The sequence below is a fragment of the Crocodylus porosus genome, unplaced genomic scaffold, assembly GCF_001723895.1.
Source record: "Crocodylus porosus isolate Cpor-Errol unplaced genomic scaffold, CroPor_comp1, whole genome shotgun sequence".
In the NCBI taxonomy this organism is placed as follows: domain Eukaryota; kingdom Metazoa; phylum Chordata; order Crocodylia; family Crocodylidae; genus Crocodylus; species Crocodylus porosus.
In genome coordinates this window covers 47,077,424-47,103,706 of record NW_017728931.1, presented here as the reverse complement: position 1 = coordinate 47,103,706, position 26,283 = coordinate 47,077,424, and the positions used below count along the sequence as shown (strand labels likewise).

The 26,283-nt window shown below is 38.5% G+C and overlaps 1 protein-coding gene across 1 annotated transcript in view; it reads right to left on the bottom strand.

Moving 5' to 3' along the window:
• POLR3B (RNA polymerase III subunit B) overlaps positions 1-26,283 on the bottom strand; it is a 132,874-nt gene that overhangs the window by 32,819 nt on the left and 73,772 nt on the right. Inside the window, exons 14-23 of the mRNA XM_019543900.1 lie at positions 23,771-23,971; positions 23,415-23,577; positions 21,297-21,450; positions 18,814-18,888; positions 17,927-18,025; positions 13,547-13,674; positions 8,064-8,273; positions 6,134-6,292; positions 3,498-3,615; positions 1,246-1,388 (exon numbers count right to left, since the gene is read on the bottom strand). Coding sequence (XP_019399445.1) covers positions 1,246-1,388; positions 3,498-3,615; positions 6,134-6,292; positions 8,064-8,273; positions 13,547-13,674; positions 17,927-18,025; positions 18,814-18,888; positions 21,297-21,450; positions 23,415-23,577; positions 23,771-23,971 — 1,450 coding nt within the window. The remainder of the gene's footprint in view (positions 1-1,245; positions 1,389-3,497; positions 3,616-6,133; positions 6,293-8,063; positions 8,274-13,546; positions 13,675-17,926; positions 18,026-18,813; positions 18,889-21,296; positions 21,451-23,414; positions 23,578-23,770; positions 23,972-26,283) is intronic.

Sequence of the window (26,283 nt, the reverse complement as noted above, 5' to 3'; positions counted from 1 at the left end):
GGGGTCATAGGATCCCAGCAAGATAAGCATCCAATTTACTCTTGAAGGTGTTCAATGTAGGTGCTTGAACCACCTCCACTGGCAGACTGTTCCAGACCTTGGGGGCTCGGACAGAGAAGAAATTCTTCCCTATGTCCAGCCTGAAACAGTCTTGCAGTACTACAGCTCTACAAAGGGACTACTTGCATCATCAGTAAAGTTCTAGATTTTCAGGGGGAATAGAAAATATTCAGATATGGATTCATTCCAGGTACACCTTGTCTCATTGTGGAGGCAAGTGGGTTAAGATGATTTTTTAAGAGGCTAAATTTACAGCTATGCACACTATTATTTCCTCCTTGAAATTCTCCACTCCTTGGGCTTCAGAGTCTGCAATCTTCTGGGTCATGATTCTATGCTATTCAGGGCACAGTAGGTTTGCTATTGTGCCCTGTTCCCATGTCCATTGACCATATTCTCATCTTAACAGCGCCTTCAATATCCAATCCTGCAAATGACTAAGTAACTCCCTTGCAGGTCCAGAATCCCTTTGGAAATCAGCTGGAGATTAGGGTAAGAAGAACACCCAGGGGTGCTCAACCTCTAGAAGAATTGAGTCTTAAGCATGTCCTTTACTGAAACTTCTCCCTCTTTCTGGTCTCCATTGGTGTATCTCAGAGCTCCCTCGAGCCTTTTCTTCTGTGTGCTGCTCTTGGGCATGTCATCTGGCTACCCACCTCTAACTACCACCTCATGCAGGTGACTTTCAGACATTCCTCTCAGTTTCTGACTTTCCTGTCCATTCAAAACCAAAACTTCTGATACTCTCCCCAATGTATTAAATGTGTCTAAATATGACAAATTAAATCTTATTTTTTAAAGAGTCCCTATACTCCCCCTTTTGGTGTCCACAGGCAATTCCACTGCCTTTCTGCCTTGCAACCATGGTGCATTTACTTATCCCTCCCCCACTTTCATTTAATAGACATTTGTAAAATTAGCTAAATTTAAAATATTACCTTGCAATGTTTTCCTAATACTGTATGTGTAAGAAAAACAGACTTAATAAAAAATTACAAACTGTGAACGTGCCATTAGCTACAACACTGCAGAAGCAAGTATTTTTATTTTATAGTAAATTGCTTGCAAGTCAATTAAAAACCTGTTTTTTTTGTTGTTGTATCTATTTTAATCACATGAGGAACAGATACAGAAAGGTTCCCTTCCTAGTTTAATTAATGGCCTTTAATAAAATATGTAGCTTACCTTTTTGTCCATGACGACTACTAAATTTATCTCCAATTTCTGGACGTCTAGTCTGTCTTAACAACATTTTGATCAAAAAAGCATCCTCTGCGTTGGAGGAGATCATTACTTTTTCAATATACGAATCAGTTGCACCCTTGTAGCTAATGAAGGAGATAAAAAAAGATCTTTTAAATGCACGTACACACAGAATTCAGTGCAAGTTTTGAAGGCATCTGGGACTGGCAGGTTTCTGAGCAGAAAATCTTCTGGAGGGTACATGCATGGAAGGATACCGAAGTTTGTACTATAATGAGGCATTATACTTCAAAATTTCTGAAGAAAAAGGATTTTTTTGAAAAGCACAACCAAAAAGCCACAAGGGGTACTGAGCTCAGTTAGTTAATGGAAGACAGGATGATGGTCTCTTCCTGACGGTAGAAACTTATGATATGTTGTAAATGGTTGGTGCTTCCAAAAGAATATGCCACTAGCAAAAACAAAGTCACAGGGGATCAAGTGCAAGAAGGAGTTTGGGGCGAGAGGGGGAGATAGGAGACCAAAGAAAACAATCAAATCATCAATCAAATCCCTGAACAAACTAGTAATAATTTATATTGTGGCTATTAAATATAGAGCATTACATAAAATATGTCCAATATTAAAAATGAGTAGCTACTGATCCCTCTGGATACCTGTATACAAGTGCAATTGAAGAGATAAAAGGAAGATATTATAAAAGAAATTAATCAAGAAACAGAACGGTTATTTAGCATTAAAAAAAAAGATTATGAAAAAGTGATTGAGAGGTCTTCACACAAACTAACTGGAAAACTTCTTCAGACATGGAAGGGGTGGCATGGAAGACTATGGGCTACTTTGAAGGTACAGCCTGTAACTTAAGTGTAAAGGAGAATGCAGAGACTTGAGAAAAGCTGTTAGTCATGACAGAGTAAGAAGAAAGTAGAATTATTTTTCTTAAAGCTTCTGGGATGCACTGGAGGGATATGGGGCTTTGGACAAATATCTTCTTCACCTGCCATGACTTCCTCCTTCCTCTCCTGAGGGCTTTTTTTTTTTATTTATAGCGTTTGAGCCTGCCCAATTGAACTAATTGGAAAATATTCCAATAGCTCTGAATCAGATCTAAGTGATGCCAAATTATCTGTCCCTTTCTGATCTATCAGCACTCATCTGACTGATTGATTAGACATTTACAAAGGTGCTATTAGCCAACAAAAAGTGAACAGGCTGTTCAGCATGTTTAATACTGCAGTTTCTGTAGCATTATAAGATTGTCTGCTGTGGAAGCCCTTCAAATCACTAGAGAGCTCAAACACCACACGAAATCTGTAATGGGAACTGAATGGCCAACAAGAGCACTCACTTATCTTGAATAAGGCTTTTATTTTGTGGTATGCAGACTTGCCAATTATACTAGTTTTTCAGCAGACTTGTAGTTCTCAAACTTCATGGGCCAATGAACCACGATTATCCCTCAAAAAGTCTCACATAGTACCATGCAATCTTCATAAACTTCAACAGAAAAAAACTAACAAAACATAGACCATGTGCCATGGTCCTGCAAGACCAGCAGTAGCTCAGTTTGGGAGCTACTGCCACAGATTACACCTTTTCAAATCCTTCTATGGATTTAGAGGGAAATTTTCATGGAATGGATGGTCCCTCCTAGTCAGTCACTCTGGGAAAGAGGGTTAAGGCAGAGCAATTTTATATAGGTTTATAGTCAGCTAAGCAGGAAGAGGTCCATCCCTCCATCCACAAGCTGGACAGAAAAGGTTATAGATTAAATAGCATTCAGTCCTTTACTTCCAGAGCTCAGTGTGAGGCAGCTGCTGCCTCCTGAGGATTCTGAATCTACTCATATGCACCCTGCCCCTCCACTGAGCTCTTTACCAGCACCAGGACTGGTTGGGATGGGGACCTTTGTCATCCCCTGCCCTCATCATGTACCTATCTCCACCCCTTTATTCCTGAACCTTTGGGGATCTAGCTCTCCCTTTACTTTAGGGTCTTCTGGGATATTCCCTTTCCATCTCGCCTGAAGCCAGCCCCCAGGGGGGCTAGAATTAACAACAATTGGGTGTCTTGGCACCTTGAAAAGTTCTAAAAGTTAGAAGCCTAGCCTATAGGGCCCCATTAAAAACTTGTAAAGAAAAATTAATCCTCCTTTTCCATTGCTGAGCATTTTCTTCCTATCCTTGCTTCTCCACACTTGTACATTTTAAAGCATGATACTTTAGATGACATACGTTACTGGCACATCTTTATACTGCGGTTGCTGAGGCACACTACTTCCTTCCAGAGGAGTCTGGGTCACAGTTGGCATAGATTTATTTACGAGCACTTGTTTATTTTCTACTTTTTCACCTAAAAAAAAAAAAAATTAAGAAAAACAAAAAACCCAAGCATTATGCAATGATACTTGATCTCCTAACCACATTTAAAAATACATTATAAAACATCCTAAACAAAGAAGCTTACTGGAAAAAGATTAATTATCACTGAGATGCATAGGAAATAGAAGAGTAGAAAGAGACATTCTTTGATGTCACATCTGTGCAGCCATAAAAAATTTGGGGTGGCACAGGTGGTGAGCAAATCGGCATCCCTACCCTTTGTCATGCCATACCCTCTTCAGCCACCCCAGGCATATGCTTTAGAGGCTTGAGGGGCACAATCCTGCACACCCTGGTAACTATCATGCTGGATTGGGCCCCTCAAGTCCCTGGAGCACCTCCCTTACTTCCCCTGTTTACAGAGACATCCTCCAGGGAATCTTGGGCTGCTTCCCTAAGCAGGGAAAATGGGGTCCCCCACTTATGGAGACCTGCCTCAAGATCTCCAAGGGGCTGTTTCCATAAGTGAAGACTGCCAGCGTGTGCCTGAGTTTGAACGCTCGGGACCCAGGGAATCCTTAGAACTCCATGTTGGGACCTGCATGACACCATGCCTCTACACAGCAACCCATGTCAACTTTTGCTTCACACAAGAAGTACGGACCAGCATGGATCCTGACAAGGACGTGTAGGGCAGTGCAGGACCTGGGACTCAGGTAATTCATAGCGCCCTGTGCCTCTATGCCAGGACCTGCATTGACTCATGCCTCCACATGAAGCACAGGTCAGTGCAGAAAATGGTGTGGGTCCCAGTGTGGAGGGACCCGGGGAAGCCTCTGTATCACACTGCCCCACCCTCTGCCAGGACTTGTGCCTCCATGCGACACATGAGTTCTGGCAAGGAGATGTGGGGCAGTCAGGGACACAGGGAATCTGCAGGCACATGTCGCCCCATGTCCTACATCAGGCCCTGATACAGGACAATGGACCACTTCCTATGCTCAATAAGACAGATCAGCAGTAGTGACATGTCCCACCACAGTTGATCTGCTTTGCTTTGCGAAGTCTGTTTTTACCAAAGAATGGTATTTTTGTCATGCATCGACTCAAACATTCCATAACAAGGGAAGCATCTAACTAGGACATGCCAAAAAAGAGAAGGAATGACATGCAGATCAATTCTGGGATCCAGTAATTCAAAACATTTGATGCGTCTTGTACCCGATACAAGAAAATACCTGTCATCTAGGAGGAATCCCACCTTTACGATGCTATTTCTCTTTATAAAAGCAAGAATACAACTGGCAATTCATCTCCAGTCTTTGGAGGCTTTCAGACCTCTAGAGAAAAAGGTTCCTTACTCTCAGAACAGTAGGACAACAGAACAAGTTGTTGAGGGAAGGTATGGACTCTTCACAGGAGTTTTCCAAAAATGTTTGGATAAGCATTTCATAGGGATCATACAAACTAGTGCATCCTGCATATGTACAACTATTCTCTTTTCTCCTCCCACTCTGCTCTTACTCATTTCTTTCTAGACCTTCGAATCTTTGCATACCTTTTTTTTTTTTAATTTCTAAAAGGAAAGAGGAAATTTGCAGCGCGACCATCGGCACAAGTGTTTTGGCTTTCCTCTGCACTGTTTAAACAAGTCTGGCTCTCCATTGTAGTCAGGGCTGTATATTTATATTTGGAGCCAACAACAAACACCTCACCTTCTATTTCAAGCTTTAAACACTTTCTGGGAAAGGTGGAAATATTGATTGCTAAACTCCACAGAAAGGTTTAAGAATTAAACTGATTTTTATTGCAAGAAAAGCCACAAAGTATCTTAATGATTTCCTTTTTTGAATTTAAATTACTGGCATGTGGCTTTTTTTTTGTTTTTGTATTTTTTAAAATACACCGTAGTATTGCTGCTTCTCTAACTGAAAGACATCAGTGTTGAAGGGAACCTCTCTTCTGTATACACTACATACACAAACTTCCTCATAATTAAATATATTGATATGATCATCATTTATTTGTTCCAACAACACATACGTAGAGAGTTCAGATACTTCTCTTTTCTCACTCTAAATGTCCTTATTAATTGCAAAATGTTGGTAGCTACAGTACTCCTCTGGTACCATATCCCAATTTCATAAGTAGTTTAAAGCTCTAGATCCAATGGCAGAAGACAGACCAACTAGCAAAGGTTCAGCAACATCAGAGATGGGCAGATTAGGGAAAGTAAAAAGGACAAAAGTAAGTTTTGAGACTTTGGAAATATTTTAACAACATAATATCACATTGGCCAAGCCATGAAAATGCAGACATATTGATCTATATTTAAAATATCTTTTTCTCATGTATATTAGCCAACGGAGCAGAAGTTGTCAGATTATTTTCAGAAATGTCAAAATGTAGTGTCTTTGAATTATAAGTTTCTATAAAAAGATACAGTACTTTAAGATATAGAATCATTATCACACCATTTGTAAGAAAGGCCGATTTCTTTTTCCTGATAAATTTTAATATAACAACAACATCTGGAAGGTTGGACACACCTGGAGAGCAGATTCCATCAGCATCTAAAATTTCATGACGCCAAATTGGTTTACGTGTAGCTGCATCCAACATTGGACCCATCACTTTATCGAATGTCTGATTTGTGTAGCGCTTCAGAGTACACTTAGCATTCTTGTATACAAGACATCTTCCAAATCCTAGAATGAAACCAAATCACATCGAGTACAGTGTAAGCTGCATTTTGTAATCAAACAGTTATCAAAATAAAATTCAACAGTTTTCAATGTAACAGTAGATTTAATTGAAGAATACGTATATGCCCATCTACCGTATGTAAACAAATGTTTGCATTATTTGCAGACTGCCGTCAATGTGTACACCATTGAACAAAGGAAGTCACTCACCCTTAAGCAAGCTCACAATTTGGAAGCAATTACATATGCTACATTTTAAGGCATATAAAAGGCCCTGGACTATGACAGTTCAATCTTGAGGCTGTACAGATTCCCCCTGTTTCACATCAACTCTTTGGTGCATCATCACTGAAAAGTCTTCATGGAAGACAAATCTATTTTAACTGGGATTAGAATGGCGAGGTTTGGTACAGTCTTTCCCTGCTGGTGTTTCTTGGGTATCTAAATAAATTTTACTGAAAACTTTGGATTTTTCTTCAGGTACAAGACAGTAGCGTACATTTTGGCCATTCCTTGCCCCAGAAGCAACAAACAGTTACAAGTTTTGCATGAAATCCTCTTCTTCAGAAAGATAGCTATGTGGAAATGCCTACCAATAAACTGAAGATTATTTCATCTGGAAGACAGCTGTGGCAATGTACAGTACATCTATACCCATTAGACTATGTCAAGTAACTCCTGTCAACTATCACGTGGCCTTTCATTTTCTCCATAAAATGTTACTAGCCTACCAGAAAAGAAAACAGTCAGTTTTAAATCATGCCTGTTGTCGTTTTAGAAAAAGGCATAAATTAAGTGTGGCAGACATTAATGCCAAAGATACATGTCTAGGAATACTATTATTGCTGCCTAGCAACTGGGAGGAGGGGTGTAAGGAAGGGGAGAAAATGGAGACAGAATAAACTAATGGAAGAGTCTGGTTTTGGCCAACCACAGCTAAAATCAACTCCATCCAATTGCAACATTTTCCCCCCTCGAAGGAACTGTTTAAAAAGACACCAAATTCTCAAACAATTTTTTCCTCAGCAGAATTTAAAAACACTTTGTCCTTTATTTTATACAGCATTGAAGAATTTAGGGTGCGAGTGACATTTAAAAGGAGGCAGCAGCACAAACAAATTTTACCTCCAGACTAAATGAAAGGTAACTATGTACTTCTGCTTAAAATAGACCAAACCATAGAGATTTCAAAAAGGAAGTAGGTAATTAGTTTCTCTGTTTAATTATTTTGTTTGCTGGTATATCATTATTTTCCTCAAAGCATCAAGTTCATAATGACACAAAACACATGCTCTCTTTCTTCTGCTGAATACATTCAAAAGTCTAATTTCATCTATCGCTTTCAGTGCTGGGGAAAATAATGAGACTGTCCTCTCTGTTAGGCTCAAACAAAGGCTCAGGTCACCATCTAAAAAGCAAGCCTTGCAGCAACAGATCATTGAACACATTAAAACTTTTTGCAAGCCAAATATTTTTGAAAAAGGATCATTTATCCTTTGTTATTTAAGGTCAGAAGCCAGACATTTATTTTCATAATAACCTATACTCACATGTAAATATGCAGCTTGTGTAATTTCACCAGAAAATGTACCATGTTCAGGTACTTTATGTACAAACGCCATTGCATTTACAGGGGGAAAAAAAAACGAACCAAACCTTTGATACATTGAAGGTAAAATTCATTTAAAAAAAAAAAAAAAAAAAAAAAAAAAATGCAACGCAACAGAATGTGTTCGCATTACAGAATGTAAGAACATGATCAAACAATCCTTACCTCTGTCCAAGGAGGCCTTGTTTAAGACGAGAGCATCTTCAATATCATAACCACTGTAGCTCATTACAGCAACTGTAGCATTCTGTCCTGCTGGCAGTTTCTCAAACTCTATCAGTTCAATGGTTTTTGTTTTAACCATTGGCCTTTGTGGATATGCTAGCAAATACATAAGAGTATCAATTCTGTTCCGCTGATTGTAGCCAATGGTACCTATATTTAAAACAAGGGCAAAAGTATGAAGACTGTTTCATTAACTGAAATATTTTAGATATAAAAATTACCAGCACATAAAATAACTAATTTCACAAGCTTAGGTAATATGTCTTGTAATGAATGGTCCTCAAAAGAAGAGAAAAAAATTAAAACAGTATAAATTTGAGCTTGAGCTACAGCAAAAGTATCTTTCCATGAAAAGGACTCAAACTCAAAATTAAATCAAGAAAAAAAAACAGAAGAAAAATTTTGATCAAGGGAAGGGCTTGCATAACTTTGAACTTTAGTGGATCTGCATGCTTCTAACTGTAAAAAAAACAAAACAAAACAATTAGCAAGACCATAAAGTGAACTGCTTAATATTCTTAGCTTTTGAGGAGTGAAATTATGAGCTAGAGCCTGATCTAAATCTCAGAGTCAAAAGAAGAACTCTCATTGAGTTCAAAAGGAGCTTTGGATCATGGTCTGTGCTGTCTGCATCATATTTATTTCCTCTTCTGGGTAATAATTAGTTCAACCCCAGTTTGTGCAAGCATCTCAAAGCATGAATAAAGTATGCAGTTAACAGCAGCCGAGACAGATTTACTTCCTGAAATTATTAGGTGCGTCACTGCTAGTATAACTACTGTAGAAAAGTTCACCCACAAAATCGTTGTCTTTTAACATGAAATTAATTTTAAATTTATGGTTCAGAATTCAACCCTTTGTATAGACCTCCCAGCTTGATACTGAGATTCTGGCCATTTCCCACCAGACTGCCAAAGTGTCTTCTGAAATCTGTGAAGAAAAAATAATTAACACCCAGCAGGGGAACAAACTGTTGTGTAGCCTAACAATAGTTAAGGCAATCGTATGTTACTACAGTTTGCTGCATCAGGCCTTATGCTATGTCTCTAGGCAATTTATAAAATTCTAACTTGGAGAAGCAACATGGAAAATAAAGGTTTGAAAATATTTACTGGTTGTACCCAGTAGGCTGGTTTTTCAAGATGTTTGCACTGCCTGTAGTAATTCTAATATATAACAACATGACAAAACAAAACCCTACTTGTAGGAATAAGACAAATACATACAGTAACTGTCTATGAAGGAATTTGAAGTTTCTGTATTTAAGTACGTACTTGTAAAACAAATACCTAAAATGGCCAATGCCAAGATAGCACCAAGGACAGAGTAGACCTCAGGAGTTAAGTGACCCATCCCAAATCATCTTCAACCTAGTTACTACCCCAGGGAGAGGGAGGAATAGAAAATTAATACGGCCGGAAACAGCAGGACCTAAAGCCTCTATGCTGGGTTCTACACTTTCTCCGGACTGCAGACTGGCTATGAAGCTCCAGGGACCCCCCGCAAAGAAGTCCAATACTGCCAGGCAAGATCTCACGTAAGTGGCTGCTTCTACTGAAGAACGTCTTTACCTGTTCTAATGAAAAGGAAAGCAATTCATCTTTTGCCGGCAAATTTGGCAGAATCTGTTCCTCCTAACCTCCATTTGTAACTCATGAGAGAGGAAGAACAAAACTTCATTTGGCCTACAGCTTTAAGGACACAACCAGACCTTTCAGTCAGCACCAAGGAATGCCCAGCCTGAAGGCCCTACAAACCATGATGCTCCAAAGCCTACTGTCTTTAATTTTAGGAAGTGTAGTGGAAGAAACTCTCTCTTTGAAATTAGCACACAGCATGGGGATAATTTCCCTAAATGAAACAAAAATAAGCATGTCAGTTTCTTTATCTGAATACAGTGGTTTTTAGGATGGGCTTTATCTAAAAAGAGCTGCAAATCCAGAAGAAGGGTTTTAAGGAGGCATTTTCCTATTCCTCAGTGGAAGCGTCTCTTGAATATGAGAAATGTATGTTCTCCTCTGAAGTCCACTCTGTGGAACATTCCTCACATTTACTTCCCCACGAGTGTTTGGATCTCCTGGAATGGATATGCTGTGTGACATACTGTATCTGTTTGTTTCAGTGGTCAGCTGGGGAAACTAAGAAACTATCAAGATTTTTGATGTTTGACCTGATTCCTTCTGACCTTCAAAACACTCAGAGAAATTCTTCCTCTTCTAGTCAAAGAAGCAACTATAACAACAAAAGCTGTGGCTAAGAAAAGGTGTTCCAGCAGGAACAAAGCAGATCAGAAACTCAAGCAGAAAGTGAAACGTGCTTACCAAAGAAGTGAATGCTATCAGCAACAAGTGTCCTCAAGTGCTACACAAGTAACACCATCCCTCCACCTTAGCTTGTCAACCTACAGACCTCTGTTTAAATTCCATCTGAAAAACTCAAGAATAGAAACTTTTTTCCTCTTGTGTTCTGGAGGGCTGGGGCAGGGCCTCTCTGTGGGTGTTGGAATGAAGGGGACACAAATATTTATTTCCACCCTCTTCCTGAGGGACTGATTCCCTTGATTACTTCACTCAAAGAACCAAGCAAAGTAAAAATACTGTGAACTTTAATACCGCAAGCCCGGAGACAAAATAGCCGAATATACAAACCACAGGCATATACATCTACATCCACACCAAAAGAGGAAGTGTTGGCACATCTGTATTTCTACTTACTTAACAATAAACATCCTAACTCCTTTCTTTCTGCCGGAACATGGAACCAACAGAATGGATGGAGCACTTTACCTAGACACTGCCCTGAATCCTGGACGGATGGAGGACTTGGCACCTGTGGAGTTTCAAGCATTGAGTGTTTACTGGCTCAGATGATTTAAAAGATTGCTCCAGCCCCCACAACTCCTTTAAGAGAGGTTGTGGATAAAGTGGAAGACAACACAGAAGCCTAGCTCACTTCTGCCTTTGAAGAACAGATAACAGAGAACACAAAGGGCAGCATACATACTGTTTTTCACAGTCTAGAGGCAGAACTGAGCCCTGGCAACAAGTTCTGTTGTGAAGAATAACAACTGGTTTTCCTTTTAAGTCTCCTGCCAATGAACTGACTATATAAAAATTGGGAGTACCATAGTATGGCTGACAAACCCGTCGCACGACTACGCAACAAGCCACCGTTTCCTGAATAACAAGATCCCTTTCCTCAGTCTACACTGAAGAACTGCTACTAAGTCTGCCTACACACCAGCCCTTGGGGACCTCTACTGTTGCCTCTATGGCACTTCCTCTAATACTGGGTATCATTTTTTGCAGAAGTCAAAATTGGAAGTAATCTTCCCCCACTGCTTTTACTGTAGCCTTGGCAGGTAAAAAGGTGATAATTAAATGAGGACAATAAGACCTTTCCTCAAACCTGTCTGTAAAGCTTCCTCAAATGAGCAGAAGTATCAGGGTTGAGCAACCTCAAGTCCTGCCTTCACCAGAGGGAGGTAGCATACTAACTCAATATTCCCAGCATGTGAGAATTTCGGGCGCACTAGACTTCAACATGTTTTTTTTCCATATAGCAATGGAAAGCCAGGAGACACAAACCATTTTTCTTTAGTGCAGAACAAGCAGCAGGTATTTCCAGTACTAGTCAGCATTTGCACTTACATAAAAAATAATAATCAAACCAAAATAATAATCAAACCAATGAAATATCTTTTAAAATTAAGCTGATTTATAATTGTACTGATTTTTTTTTTTTTTTTTTAAAAACAGGTAGAGATACGTCTTCTTTTTGCTTCTCTCCATCTCCCCCAACACAGTTTCTGGTAACGACTATATTTGCAGATATTTCAATGCCCAAAGCAAAATATAGCTAGGTCATATGCCAACTTTTAAAATGTACTTTTATCTCACTGCTTATTCTTTGGAGTCAGGTGTTTTGTCATAACAAACAGAAACAAAGGCTTTTTTATTGCTAAAGATATTCAATGGCTTTTGTGTTCCAAGCGTCAGCAGTAACGTCAGAGGATTGTATCCAAGGAGCTAAATGTGCAAGACCTAGGGTCAAAGCAGCTGAATACACCAACCTCAGAAAACACAGACAATGAATTGCAAATGACACTCAAAACAAAACGAGAAAAAAACCTTCACACAGAAAACTACAAAAGAACTCCACAGATACTGAATTGGCTTTCTGTACACACTGATCCTGCTTAACTGTGTGTGGTAACTAACTAAACGTTCTGAGACTAATAGTCATAAAATAGAGACTCCTTGGGGGAAAAAACTTTAAGAAAAAAAGATTGCATCTATTGCCTTTTTTTTTTTCCCTTTTAAATGGTGGACAGCTAGTGCTATTTTCAAATATTTTGAAATGTATTAGAGATGACAATTAATTACAAGCCTATTATTCTTCCATTAACTTGGCTGGAAGATCTTCACAAAAGGTGTACTGTTCCAATTGAGAATTCATAGAACAGAACAAGTGATTTACAAATCCAAAGGAAGTGATAGTTTTTTCCTGACACAGGGTTCTCCTACTATATCTCTCAACTTGATAACAAGATCACAAATACAAGATATAAAGCCAATGTTTACAGCTCAGGTCTGAATAGGGTAGTCTGAACTGACGTGCTGCTGTTCAGGTTTTCACTGGGACTTGCTCTGACTTCATAACACAGCACACCAGTTAGGTGTATGAGTAATACAAGGACATTTTAATAGATCATTCAAAGCTGCCTATAAAAACACACAGAGTTGTCTGGCATTAACCATCTACCAGCACAAGTCCACAAGGTCCCTAAATTGCCAGCAATTATAGATTTTTAGTGAATTGTCAGCAATTAGTAAGTTAATTTCATTTCAGTCACTTCAGAGATGATACCAGAACCATTGCTCCAAATCCCTGATCTCCCCAGAAAAAAAAAAAACACAAAAAAAGTTAGCATCCTGGGTAGGTGCATGGGGGTGTGCATCTGTGTATAAAAAAAGGAACAGTACTCTTAGTATTCAGAAAATCTCCCTCTTCTCATTCTTTGTATAAAACACTTTTCTCTCTATTTATCTGGAAACCCATGGCACACTGCAGTGTAAAAAAGAAACAAAAAACACTCACTGCCAATCCCACAGCTACATTAAAAACTTGAAAGTTGTGACCAACAGAAATAGGAACAATGGTGCCACAGTTTCAAATCATTTAAAAGACACCACAGAACTAGTGGCTTCCATTTTTTTTTTTAAAGAAAAATACACCCACAACTATAATGCCAAGGTACAGTTATCCTGGCATCCTAAGCTACTGCTTATAAAAAGCATTCTGCTCTACCCTGAAATGTTTGTACAATAAACTAGTAGGAAAAAATCCTCCTATTTTGGATTTTAAGCTATAATAGTGTTTAAAAACAACAACATTCCAAACCTGAAACAGAAAAGTCTTACCCATTGCTTGCTTCCCCATAGCACACTGGTAAGTGTTTCTTGGGGACTGGTTATGGTGAGGATATGGAATAAGCCCAGCACAAACACCAAGAAGTGTGAAAGGTTCAATCTCCAAATGTGTCGTCTCTCTAAATAAAATAAAATTAAAAAGAGAGAGAGAGGGAAGAACAACTTCTGGTTACGTTCCATGCCAAAATACCATCGTTTTAATGCACTTACGTTAGTAAAATCTGGTAATTTAATTTACTTCAGTTCAGTTAAAAATCAACCAACCAACCAACCAACCAATATAGCCTAAAATATTTTCATGACAAAACTACACATTTGCTTTTTTTTCCCCCCCACTCCAGTTAAAGTTGTACTTCTCCTTTGATCAGGTTCGTAGTCAAAGGAGAGGAAGGGAGGGAGGGAAAAAGAAGAGTATGGTTACATGGACAAAGAAGACAAGAACCACAAAAGTATGACATGGGTTATAAAGGATGTACCCAGATAATCAATTGATGTTCCTAGATAAAAACAATAATAATTAACCAAAGCTGCATAATAAACATGGGAGGTCACATAAGAAACATGTTTTCCTCCTTCAAAATCACATGTCCCAAGGAGCTACCATTGTTAAAATACAAAACAAAACAGGTTTTTGAGGCCAGTTACAAAAATAAGTCTTGTCAAGTTAATCTAATCTCTAAACTAAACCTTATATCAAGGCTGTTAAAAGTATATCACAACATTATATATGAAACTTTTTCAAATATACATATCTTGTTAAGAGCTGAATCAAGAGGAAAGAAATTAAAAGATCTAGGCAATAGGCAAAGGTTGGTTTTCAAGAGAGGTATGATATGAGATTAGAAAGATTTGTTCTAAATTGGTAGGAGCAGCAAAGGAAAAAGCTCTAGGGCAGCAAACAAATAAACAGGCCATTTTATGTGGAGAGATGCAAGTGGCCAGTGCTGGACAAGGATTAAGCATAAAGCCTGAAGTAAGTATGAGACAGTCAAGTGGCCAATTATGAACTGGGAAATTTCAAAAGAAAAAGTTACTTTAATGTCAGTTTGCTCAAAGCAGACATTTTTCTGGGTACTTCAGGCTCATTAAATAGAGCCTAGCTACTAGGTATTAGGAGATGGGCAATTAATTCCTTCAACTACAGTGTCCAGCACTTTTCTTGCAGTGTGGAAAATCTTGTGTGCTCATTAAAGTTATCATCTTTAATCATATGCCCCAAGACTCCATAGCAGAAATATGGGGATATATTTTCTACTGCATTACATGCAAAGGGCAGTACAGTGTCATGTCTGTGATATAGATGAAAAGTCCTTGACAGGGCATGCCCGGGTGAGGAAGATAAATAGCAATGCCTCCCTCTCCATCATAACAGTAGTATATTTTGCTAAGGAGATTACAGTCATGATGATCCATTTCAGAAGAACTGGCTGTTAAGAGTGCACATATCTAATACTTTCTCCAGCTCATGCTAATCAAATTAATATAAGCAGAACGTTTTCTGAGCAACTTGGAAGTCACTCACTGGCATGACAACATACGCTACTTCTCTGCACTTGATAAAAACTGCACTTAGTGGAGAACAGTCTTAAAAAAATAAGAGCATTAAAACATCAACTCCAGATAAACCATTCCAAACTGACATATAGTCAGTCTCAAGATTATATCAGTAAACTGAAACTATGGACAGATGCAGTGTTAAAGCACGTATGGGTAAGGGACATCTATACCACTAACTCATTGTGTCAGGTCATGCCAGCAGACTGACACATACTGTCCTGTTCCACACACACTGCCTCCCAAAACTGCAAGGAATTGAATGCTACAAGCAGGCCAATTAGCATTGCTTAGCAGCAGCATGGTGCCCCCTTAACAGTACATATATGCCCCATTAAATTCAGAATATAATGATGGGATTTGGTAAGAACTCCATAACAGCAGCAGCTTACTAGTAAACACACACACACACACACACACACACACACGAAAAATCAGGAAGCAATCAAAACTCACAGAAAAGTAAGGCGGGAAGGGACCTCAAGAGGTCATCTAGTCCAACCCTTTGTTCAAATCAGGACTATCCCCTGTCTAAACCATACTACACTAGACCATCTAAGGATATAAATGGAGCAGGACTAAGCAGAAAGTAGCAGATTATAGAATGGTTAATTCAAAACACTTATTAAATTCTTTCTGGCTTTTATGTTGTTCCAATTCTGCACAACTTCAGACAACTAACAAAAATGTGCTATCAAGGGAAGCTTAAGAACACAGAGCTGCGCAGAGTTTCTTAGCTTTTACTCATGGATGTACTCAAGTATACCTCTAGGACCAGGTCAGGTAGTGTAAAATCAAAACAGACTGGACTTCAGTGAAGCTGTGCTAACTGAACTAGATCTTCAGCAAGTGCAAAACTTCTTCGCCAAAATGCCACAGAACAAGTCTGAAGTCAAAGCATCCTTGCCAGAACTGGACTCAAAGTGGTCAGCAGCAGCTAGGAAGAAGGGATTTTTAGAACTGATCAGAAAAGGAAAGGCACCGTTAACGGAGATGAAGCCCAAAAGGAAACAAAGCCTCAGTGGGAATGAAAAAATATGAACAGAGACCAATATAGCTAAGTGACACTATTGTGCAATAGGCTGGAAGAATGGAAGGGGGGATGCCTCATCAATTATATTAGCTACAAAGTGACAAGAGTTTCAGGGCATAATAATTCACGTAGGAAAAAAGAATTCAAAATTTTAGAGTGCTCTTAGTTGGGTACAACAAATATGTAGGGATAAATAATAGTTCACCGTGTGATGCTTTTGTAAAGAGACCTTTACTTCATCATTTACATTCAGAAGCTAATGTCAAGAAGGAGAACTGTAGCAAGCTTCCCAGAGATATTGAGTTCAAGTTGAGATGTCTCTGGACAGAATATCCAATGTCTTGAATTTGAAAGCTTGTTTGACTAATCCAAACTATGCAGTTGGTCCAACGAAAGATATCACCCTAAGAAATGCTTGCCTCTTTGGACAGTGTAAGATAATGTAGTCTTCCACACTTTTGACAAGAAGTTAGAAGTAAACAGCTAAAGCAGGGGCTTGCCCAGTTCAGAATGATTTAATGTAGACCATCATGGATCACTGAGGTTTAAAAAAAAAAAAAAAAACCACACAAACCAAAAAAAGTTTCAGCTGCAGTGTGAACTAAAGGTGATTAACTGACATGAGTAACACGTCACCCTTTTTGGTCTGATCGTCGCTGAAGTCAGCAGGAAGCCAGCCAAGGATACCAAACAACACATTTTTGAAGGGAACTCAAAGGATGTGTTCTTAACCACTTGTGATGTTTGAGAGCACTCCTAAGAAGCATACTCCCACCTACCTACTTCTAGTCTGCATACACCAAGCCTACATAGGAGGCAGTGTGGCTGTTCTGAGGACACTGCCAAGGAAGCTCTGCCGCCTCATTTCCAGGTATGGTGCACGCAGAGTACAAGCAAATGGGCAAGGGACATATTTTTGGCAGCACTCTCCAGAGTGCTCCAGAAGCAGCAGCACACATATCCATCATCTTCAGAAGGGCACAAATATCAGCAATGTAATTATCAGATGAAATGCAGCCGTTCCATCCGTTATAAAAATACAATAGAGGTCTGGTCAACTGCCACTGAAATCTATGAGCATCTTTCGAGATTCACTTCAACAGGTGTTGGGTCAGCCCCTAGGTCTTTTGGAAATCATCGTATATTCTGTGCGACTTATCGATTATCTTTCACGTATTTTTGTTACTTATTACACATTAGTCAACAGGATATTCTCAGCTCAAAAAAAGCCTAAGGAAGCATGAACCAGTCATTCTGAAACAAGCTGTACTTTACATTTTAGTACTCTTTGGTTACAATTGGGTAGTCACAATGTAGAAAGAGTGAAGTAGAGAGAGAAAGCACCAGGCTTTAACATGCAATTTAGAAATAATTCTTAAAAGTAGGCTATGTAATACATGAAAGGTCTGACACAATTTTATTAGGATTTATTTAGTGGCTTGCATAACTCTGTCTGGACAATTAAGCATCTGCAAGGCTATCAAAAATACAATCCATACCATAGGAGATACCATGCATTTGTGGGTTAGAAACACAATTTGTCACAAAACAAACTAAACTAACTTATTTGTGACTATCCTACAGATGATTTATGATCTGTTTAAAATGTACGTCCTAATTGTTGATTATCTCCTGCCTGCAGATTATTTTTAACAAACAAGTTTCTTGCTGTGGGAGCCTCAGCATTACAGCTTCACTCATATGTTTAGATTTCAAGGAATAGAAAAGTGCTAACACATACATCATTTTTACTCTACTAGTTTTTGGTGTGAATGTACACTTACTTGTTAACTGTATGCTCGTACAGTGCAATGTTGCAGTCATTTTCCTCATTCACGTCCAAGTATTCAACTAGGCCTTCATGTAAAAAATCTTCAAAACTCCTGCAGTTACCAAAACAGTTTTAAGCAAGTGTTCCAAAACTTTCTTTGTATACAAGAATAAAAATAAATGTTTAAAGGAAACAGCTTTTGCATGGGACTCAAATTAACAAGCTGTTCTTGTTTACACTGAGTTTCACATGTATCACATGTTTTCAAAAAGAATTACATCTAATATTAGAGAGAGAAGATGACCCATGCATTCACCCACCACATAGTTCTGTCTACCAGTTGGCTTGAGGTAATTTTTCAACAGCAGAGTCGAACTTCACTTCCTTAGTCGTTTTGTTATCATAAGACGGGACAATTATATTTTGATTAGGGGCTAACACTTTTTCATGGTGATTTTGCAAAATTGATTTAGAGCTGAACAGGAACAACTTTCATTAATCTTAGACACCTACATATGAACGCGTTACATTTTAAAGTGTAATTCTAAATGCCTCAATTTTCTGGTAACCACCTTCAGCAGTAAAGATATTTCATTTTTCAGAAGGCAGGCATGCACTGTTTGTTGAATTCTCAAGTTGGGTTTCATGTTACTAGTCACTTTTGAAAAGTTAATTCGTACATTTATTCTATATCTACACAGAGCCATGTTAAAGTATGAATTTTGCACTTGTTTGGCATTTGATATTCAACAGAAACAAGACATTCCAATTCTTCCTTAGCAAGTGACAACATATTTAACCAATACTGCAGAACTATGAGAATGCTTAATTTAGTTAGTGCACATCCTTATGACATTTACAGACCAACATGGAGACAGACAGTACATCCGAGTTATTTACCTGTATCCCTGAGCAAGTTCTTCCATGTGTTTGTTTGTAACTGCTGGCTTTTGCTTCTTTACAATAATATAAGGTCTAAATTAGAGAAAAGAGAGTCATAGCAAATACAGACAGAGATAGCTTACTTTGATATACATTTAAATTACCAGCTTTGCATACAACGGCTGATTTGCAATCCACTTTTGGAAATATCACGCAGACATAGAAGCTAGGATATTGGCATGCATTATTTGTTTCTTAAAATATTTTTACAAAAAAGAAAAGGCTTAACTGGATTTCCCAACATCATATCTGCAAAAATATGATCCGTTAAAGGCTTCAGTTTGAAGTACCAGTTTGGTTTGATAACTGTTCAAGAAATCTATATCCCATACATACTTTTCTGGGAAGTATGAACAAAAGTCACTACTAAAAGATATAAAATGTGTTATAGTAAGGTAAGTTATTTGTAATTGAATTTTCAGTGGGGCTATGTTTTGCTTACAAAATGTTATTAATGGCTTTAAAATATTTAAATTTTTCACAATATTACCAAGCTAAAAATAGGACCCATTGGTATATTTGCATTTGTACAGTACTGAGCAGAGTCAAGGTACAATAAATATTTGAGTCTAAATAAGTTAATGGCAAAATATGTTCTATCCAACTTATACAATATAAAAGTATGAACTGTTTTACTTCATGTTGCAGCAGATTAATCTGCAACTTTTAGCAACACCAAATCTCAAAGAGCTTCACCACCACAAGGAAACTCTCACACAAAGGATGGTATGCAAGATCAAAACGTCAAGGACTGTTGCTATTTAGACAAGTTGCTCTTACAGAGTGCAGCAAATAACAAGATACTTGTAGAGGCTGCTGTGAAGTCCAAATTACTGTTTGAGGGCTAATGAGCACTTTTAAATGGCTAAGAAGAGAATGTGAACAATTGCAATGAAAGGTGTCACAGGAAAAAGTGAACAGAGTTTTCTTTGGAAATCCACATCATTTCACTTGATGTCTTTTTTTTTTTTTAATTGGAACATACATTAGAAGTCATGCTCGACTTTCAGATATGAAGTTTGACTTGTCTTAGCACTGCTTAAAATTGGAGGGCCAAGTTCTCTGCCTTTCATGTCACCCATGACTCTGGATACTGCTCATCACCCCTGCCAGGTATGACTTATTGATTAGCTCTTAACCATACTTCTCATGGGAAATTTGGGGGCCTTTGGAATGCTTCATAATTGCATCTACCACTATGTTCAGTTTTTAAAGTAAAGCTGAAACCATCAGATACGGCAGCTGCCAAGTTTAGTTGCAAATACAGCTGCTGAGCTGGTTACTGTGTATATGAACTGTACACATTGCTCATCTATACTAAAACATGCTCTTATTACTACTTCATGTCTCTGCCCTGCCATCTTACTTGCTCACTTCTCCCTTAAGCCTTGGTGTTTAATGCTGGGCACTCTTTGGGGCTGGGAATGTTTTATTTGTTAGACATGTAAACGATTGACACAAAGCAGTTCTCATTTGATACTATTACATGAATAAGAGCACTCAATTTTAGTTCAAATGCAAAAGGTAATTCATGTTCTCAGAATATTGTTACATCTACCTTATCTTACTTTGGCAACCCAAGCCTTTCCTCTTCCCCTCCCAACGATATTATGTCTTATTGATGTGCGCTTACCTTCCCTCTATTATAAATTCTTCAGGGCAGTGACTTTTGTTTGCCAGATGCCACACCTACTTAGCAGGGACCACAGAGATAAAATTAGAATTATGTGAGGTGTTTCCTTCTAATTAGAGCAAACAAATGTGTAAATGTTTTTCTGACATTTTCTACCGTAATGGGAGGTCAAGAAGTTTAAGCCTCTTCTCTTGCCACTGATGCTGAAATCAACAGGATAAAATGTGGTTGCCCATGCATATCTTGCTGTGGTACCATGGCATAAGCACTTCATATAAAGGAAATCACAACCCCAGGTAAGCAACAGTGCACCTCAACCTCATTCTAACCAACTTATGAGACCAGGAGAAAACTTCAGTAAAGGAAGGTGTTTGGTATAATAGGGGTAGTCAATGTGCTCCAGAGATTGTTAAAATGGTGGTGGGGGCGGGATTGTAATAAACAGGGTATCTTATAATGAGTTTGTAGCACACTACACATTTACACCAAATTGCTTATTTATTTTCTTGAGGATTTATTTTCTTCACTTCACTTTACCTTCATTTCTGTTCAGAGCTAAGGCTCATCTACAGCATTTTTAAGCCAGTCAGTTCAGTTATACGTTATTCTGACTATCCCACATTTGAGGCTGGAACTTCCAAAGGAGTAGAGAGGCTCACCTTTCATTGCAAATGAATAGGATTTGGGTGGCTAAATCCCACAGGCATATGCAAAAAAAACCCCGCCTAACAGATTCACAATGTCTGACAGATAATGTAAAGAAATTCTTTAGAGCTTTCCGAGGTAGAAAAGGGGTGAAGAAATTTACCTGCACAATCTTCCTCCATCAGAAGAAATGTAGACGCATCTGTCAGAGCGATTTGTAGAGATTGAAACAAATTCATTGATATAACCTGCGCGCCGCATTAGCCGAAATGTGTTGACTAGCTTTTGATGATCTCGAATGACACCAAGGATGTTACCTGTTTGAAAAATTATAAATATATCTATTGTAAAACCTCACCAAGACCTAGAGTTTCTTTACTTATTAGATATACCCAGTAATACCTTCCAGAGGTTGCAAATGACTAGAGTTAGCAGAAAACAGTCTCATCCTCCCCAGTGTAGAAAGTTTCAGCTCATTAAAGCCAAATATTCTCAGTTAATACAGGAAAGGTTTGGCTTTCAAATGAGAATATTGGAGGGAAAACAAATAAAAACCATCAACAATTTTAAAAAGGAAAAAAACTGTTACTCTAAAATTATTTTTTCACTGGAAGATTGGGCTCTTGAAAAAAATTCAATGGAATCTTTTCTACCACAGCTACAAACCATTAACATCTCTACACACATCTCCAAATCCTCATCTAGAAGCAAACTAATATATTTATTTGAGTTTCATTTTAATAAAATTACTGCTCTGTCTACAAATTCACCATTTACTATGTGGTTAGGCAAACGTTCCTAAAACTAGAGCTTGAGCTGTGGTGTAAAGGGATGGGGGAGATCTAGATACTAGCCAAAAACTGTTAGGACAATTTGTAAGAAGTTTACAAACCTTGATAATACAGATTAGCCAATTATTCATTATAATGCTAAAACTCCCCTTCCACCACAATAATTCAAAGCTTTCCTTTTAAACAACTCAAATATGTAATTAACTGCTTTGCTAAATAAAAAGAGATTTAAGCATGTGCTTGAGCCATCTCTCTGTAGACAGACAACACAGTAAAAATACACCCATAGAGGTCATCTTAGAAGATGAAAACAAATGCTGTTCATTACAGGGAATTCAAGGAAGGGACTAGATAGGTTAAGGGACTTTTAATAGGCTAGGAAGATTTTTAAATTGGTGGGGGGGGGGGTGTCACAGGTTTATATCTGAGAGGTCAGTAGTCAGCAAGGCTTTTTTCTTTGTATAGTGCCAAACTGTTGAAGGCTTCTGCTTTCACTCAGTGCTGTTTATCTATTTTAGGAAAGTAACTCATCTGTGCATCAGATGTTGCTGGTATTTCATAGAATAAAAGTCAGGGTCAGAATCTGGAAATAAAATTTAGCTTATGATATGTATAGGTTTCATTACACTTTTTTTAAAAGTGTGTTGTTATACAACAGTGTCATGTTACTTCAGAAAAAAAAATCTTTATTGTAAAGAGGGACAATGTAAAAGATTTTTCTTAAATGTCAACCTTTAAACCCCCTAAATCTAGAATGTAAATGGGAACCTTTTGATCCTGAAGAAGGCCAAATATTAATGCCTAAAATGACTACTAACAATGAATTATATTAATTCATAACTGCTAACCTGCCAATTCACAAGTGATAAGAGTGATAAAGTCTTTCTACATCTGCATTTAAAGATTAGTGGCTCAAGTCATAGAGTATGTGTGTGCCCATGCATAATGCACATATTTTTTGAAAATGTGTCTCTATTCAATAATCCAAAACAAAGAGAAACTGCCCTAATTTCCTGGATCAATGTTTTGTGACCATCTGTGAAGGGAGTTTTCTCCTCACAAAAAAGAATAGCGGGCTAAACTTGTAACAAGTTAGAAATAAGAAAATCAGATCCCGAGTAGCTTTACATTCGGATTCATATCACAATCCTTCCATTATATTTTTTGTTTCTGTTTAACATATTACTCTTAGTGCACCAAAACTAGAAAAGGCTTAAAACACAGTCTCGAATTTTAGACTAGAAATTCTGCAGCCACATTTGCAGTCTCTAAACACCCACAGTCAAGTGTGTGGGCACAAATAATGTCAGACAACTAAACACCATCATTACAGGGCCTGTATACCCTGTGGGTGCCTTCAAGCAGACATTACAACATTTGCCACTAAGATGATTGGTACACTGAAGACTGCACTTGTGGTTGGCTGTGTTCAAAACACTGCAGGATAATTTTTAAAAGCATGCCCATTCACTCTGTGATAAGTTACATACCATTAAGAAAAACAAGGAACACATTTGGATATGAAAGTTCTTCTCCGCATAGTAAGTTTACATCTTCTACTCCAAGATTACCAGCCAATTTGATAATGGGGCCATCTTCCATATCAGTGGTAATGTGAGTCATCAGAGCTAGGTTTTTAACCAAACCACAAGCCTAAAAAGCAACCAAACAAGTTATTCCAAAGTAAAAATGTCAATGTTGCAAATGCTATAATGACATATTATGCCAGCAAAACCTGTCTCTGGTAGAGTCCTGTCTGGTGCAAAAGAAATTGCCTGAACCCCATCTCCTTAGGTGGTGAGGGAAGGGTAGAAAAGTAAGGGGAAAAAAGGTGCAAGTTCCTTACCTCTCCTTCAGGAGTGTCTGATGGGCAAAGCATACCCCACTGAGATGGCTGCAGAGATCGAGGACCGCTCACTTTTCTTGTCTTCTCAAACTGAGAAGAGATTCTAGTCATCATTCCCAAAGCAGATATATAAGACAAGCGGGACAACACTTGTGTCACACCTTGGCGATCCATTTTGAATCTTTTCAGTGACCAATTTCCCTGCAGGGCAGATGAAACAAGTTTTGTTCAAAATTCCGTTGCTGTTTCTCTCTTGTACCAACCACATTTCTTTTAGATTATTTTGACAAAAGAGCATTGGAGGATGTTTGAGTTGCACATACTATCTATTTAGAGACAACAACTCCCAATTTCTACTCCGTATCTAAAAGATATTCTGCTGGTTACAGTGTATTTGCACAGTATTAACAGCTCATTTTGAATAAAGAGCCACACCACTCTGCCTTGGTGAAAGCCTAGAGCAGGAGTGTCAAACATACAGCATTAACTTCTGCACCTGCCAGTACCAAGAAGATTAGCACAACTGGTGCTCATCCCACTGCTGAGTCTGGCCTGTGGGGCCAAGTGATTCTGACCCCCTTGTCCTTGAGCAAAAGCATTGTTCACATAAACAATCCTCATGTCTGCTTAAAACAAGGCAAATTGGTACTCTGACAATTGGGCTAGAAAAGGAATATTTTTATTTTCTCATCTTAACCTTTTCTTCCTTAAAGGGCACCACAGTTGACAGTTTTACACAGTAGTTGGGTTCTTGTCCTCCTGCAATTTATGGAAACATTTCAGAAAGTAATACTATTTGTTAACAGAATTGCTATGTTTATTAAGAAGAGTCCAGGAGAACAAATATCCAACCCAAATCCTTCATTTCACTGAAAAGATCAATCAAATCTATTCGTTTCTCTGATGAACATTAACCATTTGTATTTCATCATAAACTAATTTAAAACACTAATTTACTAAGAAAAAAAAAATCCTCGACCTAAGAAAATGCGCACACTGTCCAGTCAGAAACTGATGACAGCAACACCAGCGTGCAAGTAAATAAAAAGTGCAATAGCCTTATAGAAGTGTTTTCCAACTCTCCAAAAAAAGTTCAGAGAACCATCTATCGCAGTTTATTCTGAAAATATGGTCCCTTACTATCATCATGTAGAATTACCACATAGTAACATCTGTAATATCTGGAAACACCACACTACAAAACAAGCTTGTGCTGACTAAAGTATTACTTGAGGATTAGGGTAAATAAGACTCTGTGACATGCGGTCTCAGACAAGAATTTACTCCAAGGGAAAATAATTCTCTGTAGTGAGAGCATGTCACTGGTGACACCTCAGAGAGGGACATAGCTTGAAGCAACTTTAAAGTCAGAGTTAGCTGGTGTATTTTCTCCTAGTTCTGGTTATGTTGAACTTGGCTCAAGTTGGTACCAGTGACTACTACCGTTCTTCAAGAGGGACAAGGACTGTTTCCTGAGCTCACCATACGTTTGCCAAGTACTTCTCACCTGGGTCTCTTTAGGCTTTGTGACAAGAAATGCTTGTTTAGATTTTGCTAGGAAGGACCCAGGCAATCCAGCTCACATCTTGGAGAAGATCTCAAGTATAACTTGGAAGATGGGATGCTTTGAGGAAAACAGAACTACACAAAAATTGTTCAGGCAGAGAGCGTAAAAGTTCATTCCTGTACTGTTTATATCTGAGCTACTGGATATTTGTTTCTAAGAATCTTTTCTAAAGAATGAAATCTTTTGTCTATTTAAACAGTACTTTTATGCAAACTATGAACTATGACAGCATTATGGAGCTTTTTCCTGAAGCTGACCCCAAGAATCTGGACTTACAGAACATCAGGGCCTCCATGACCATCTCCAATTCCTTCCTATATAAAGATTGATGAGAATATTATCTAGGTAGGTAAAATAGATACCTATAGGTAGGGACCTACCAAATTCATGGTGGAAGTAGAGTGTGCAGCAGCTCCTTTAATCTTGTATGTTCCCCCATGTGCACCTCACCCCTTATCCATCACTGCTGCTTAGTGGAGGACCCTGCTGCTCTCTCCTGATCATCACAGAAACTAAAACCGCAGTTTTAAACATGGCACCATTTTTGCCTCCCCACCAGTCAGCAGCAAACAACAGGGCTATTAGTGGGGGGGGGCAAAGAGGTGGGGAGGCAAAAACAGTGCCATATTTAAAAATTGCAGTTTTCACCTCCCTGCTGATCAAGAGTGAGCTACAAGTGGGGCCCCTCCACCAAACAGCAGGGTGTGGGAGAGGCATGGGGGAACCTGCAAGATTAAAGGAGCCACAGTACACCCCATTTCTGTATGAATTTGGTAGGTCCCTACCTATAGGTTTACCTATATTTTCTCAAAGACTCTAGGAACAGAAAATAATTCAAAAGGAAGTAAAAACATAGAATCATAGAAAATTAGGGTTGGAAGAGACCCCAGGAGGTCATCTAGTCTGACCGCCCACTCAAAGCAGGACCAGCCCCAACTAGATCACT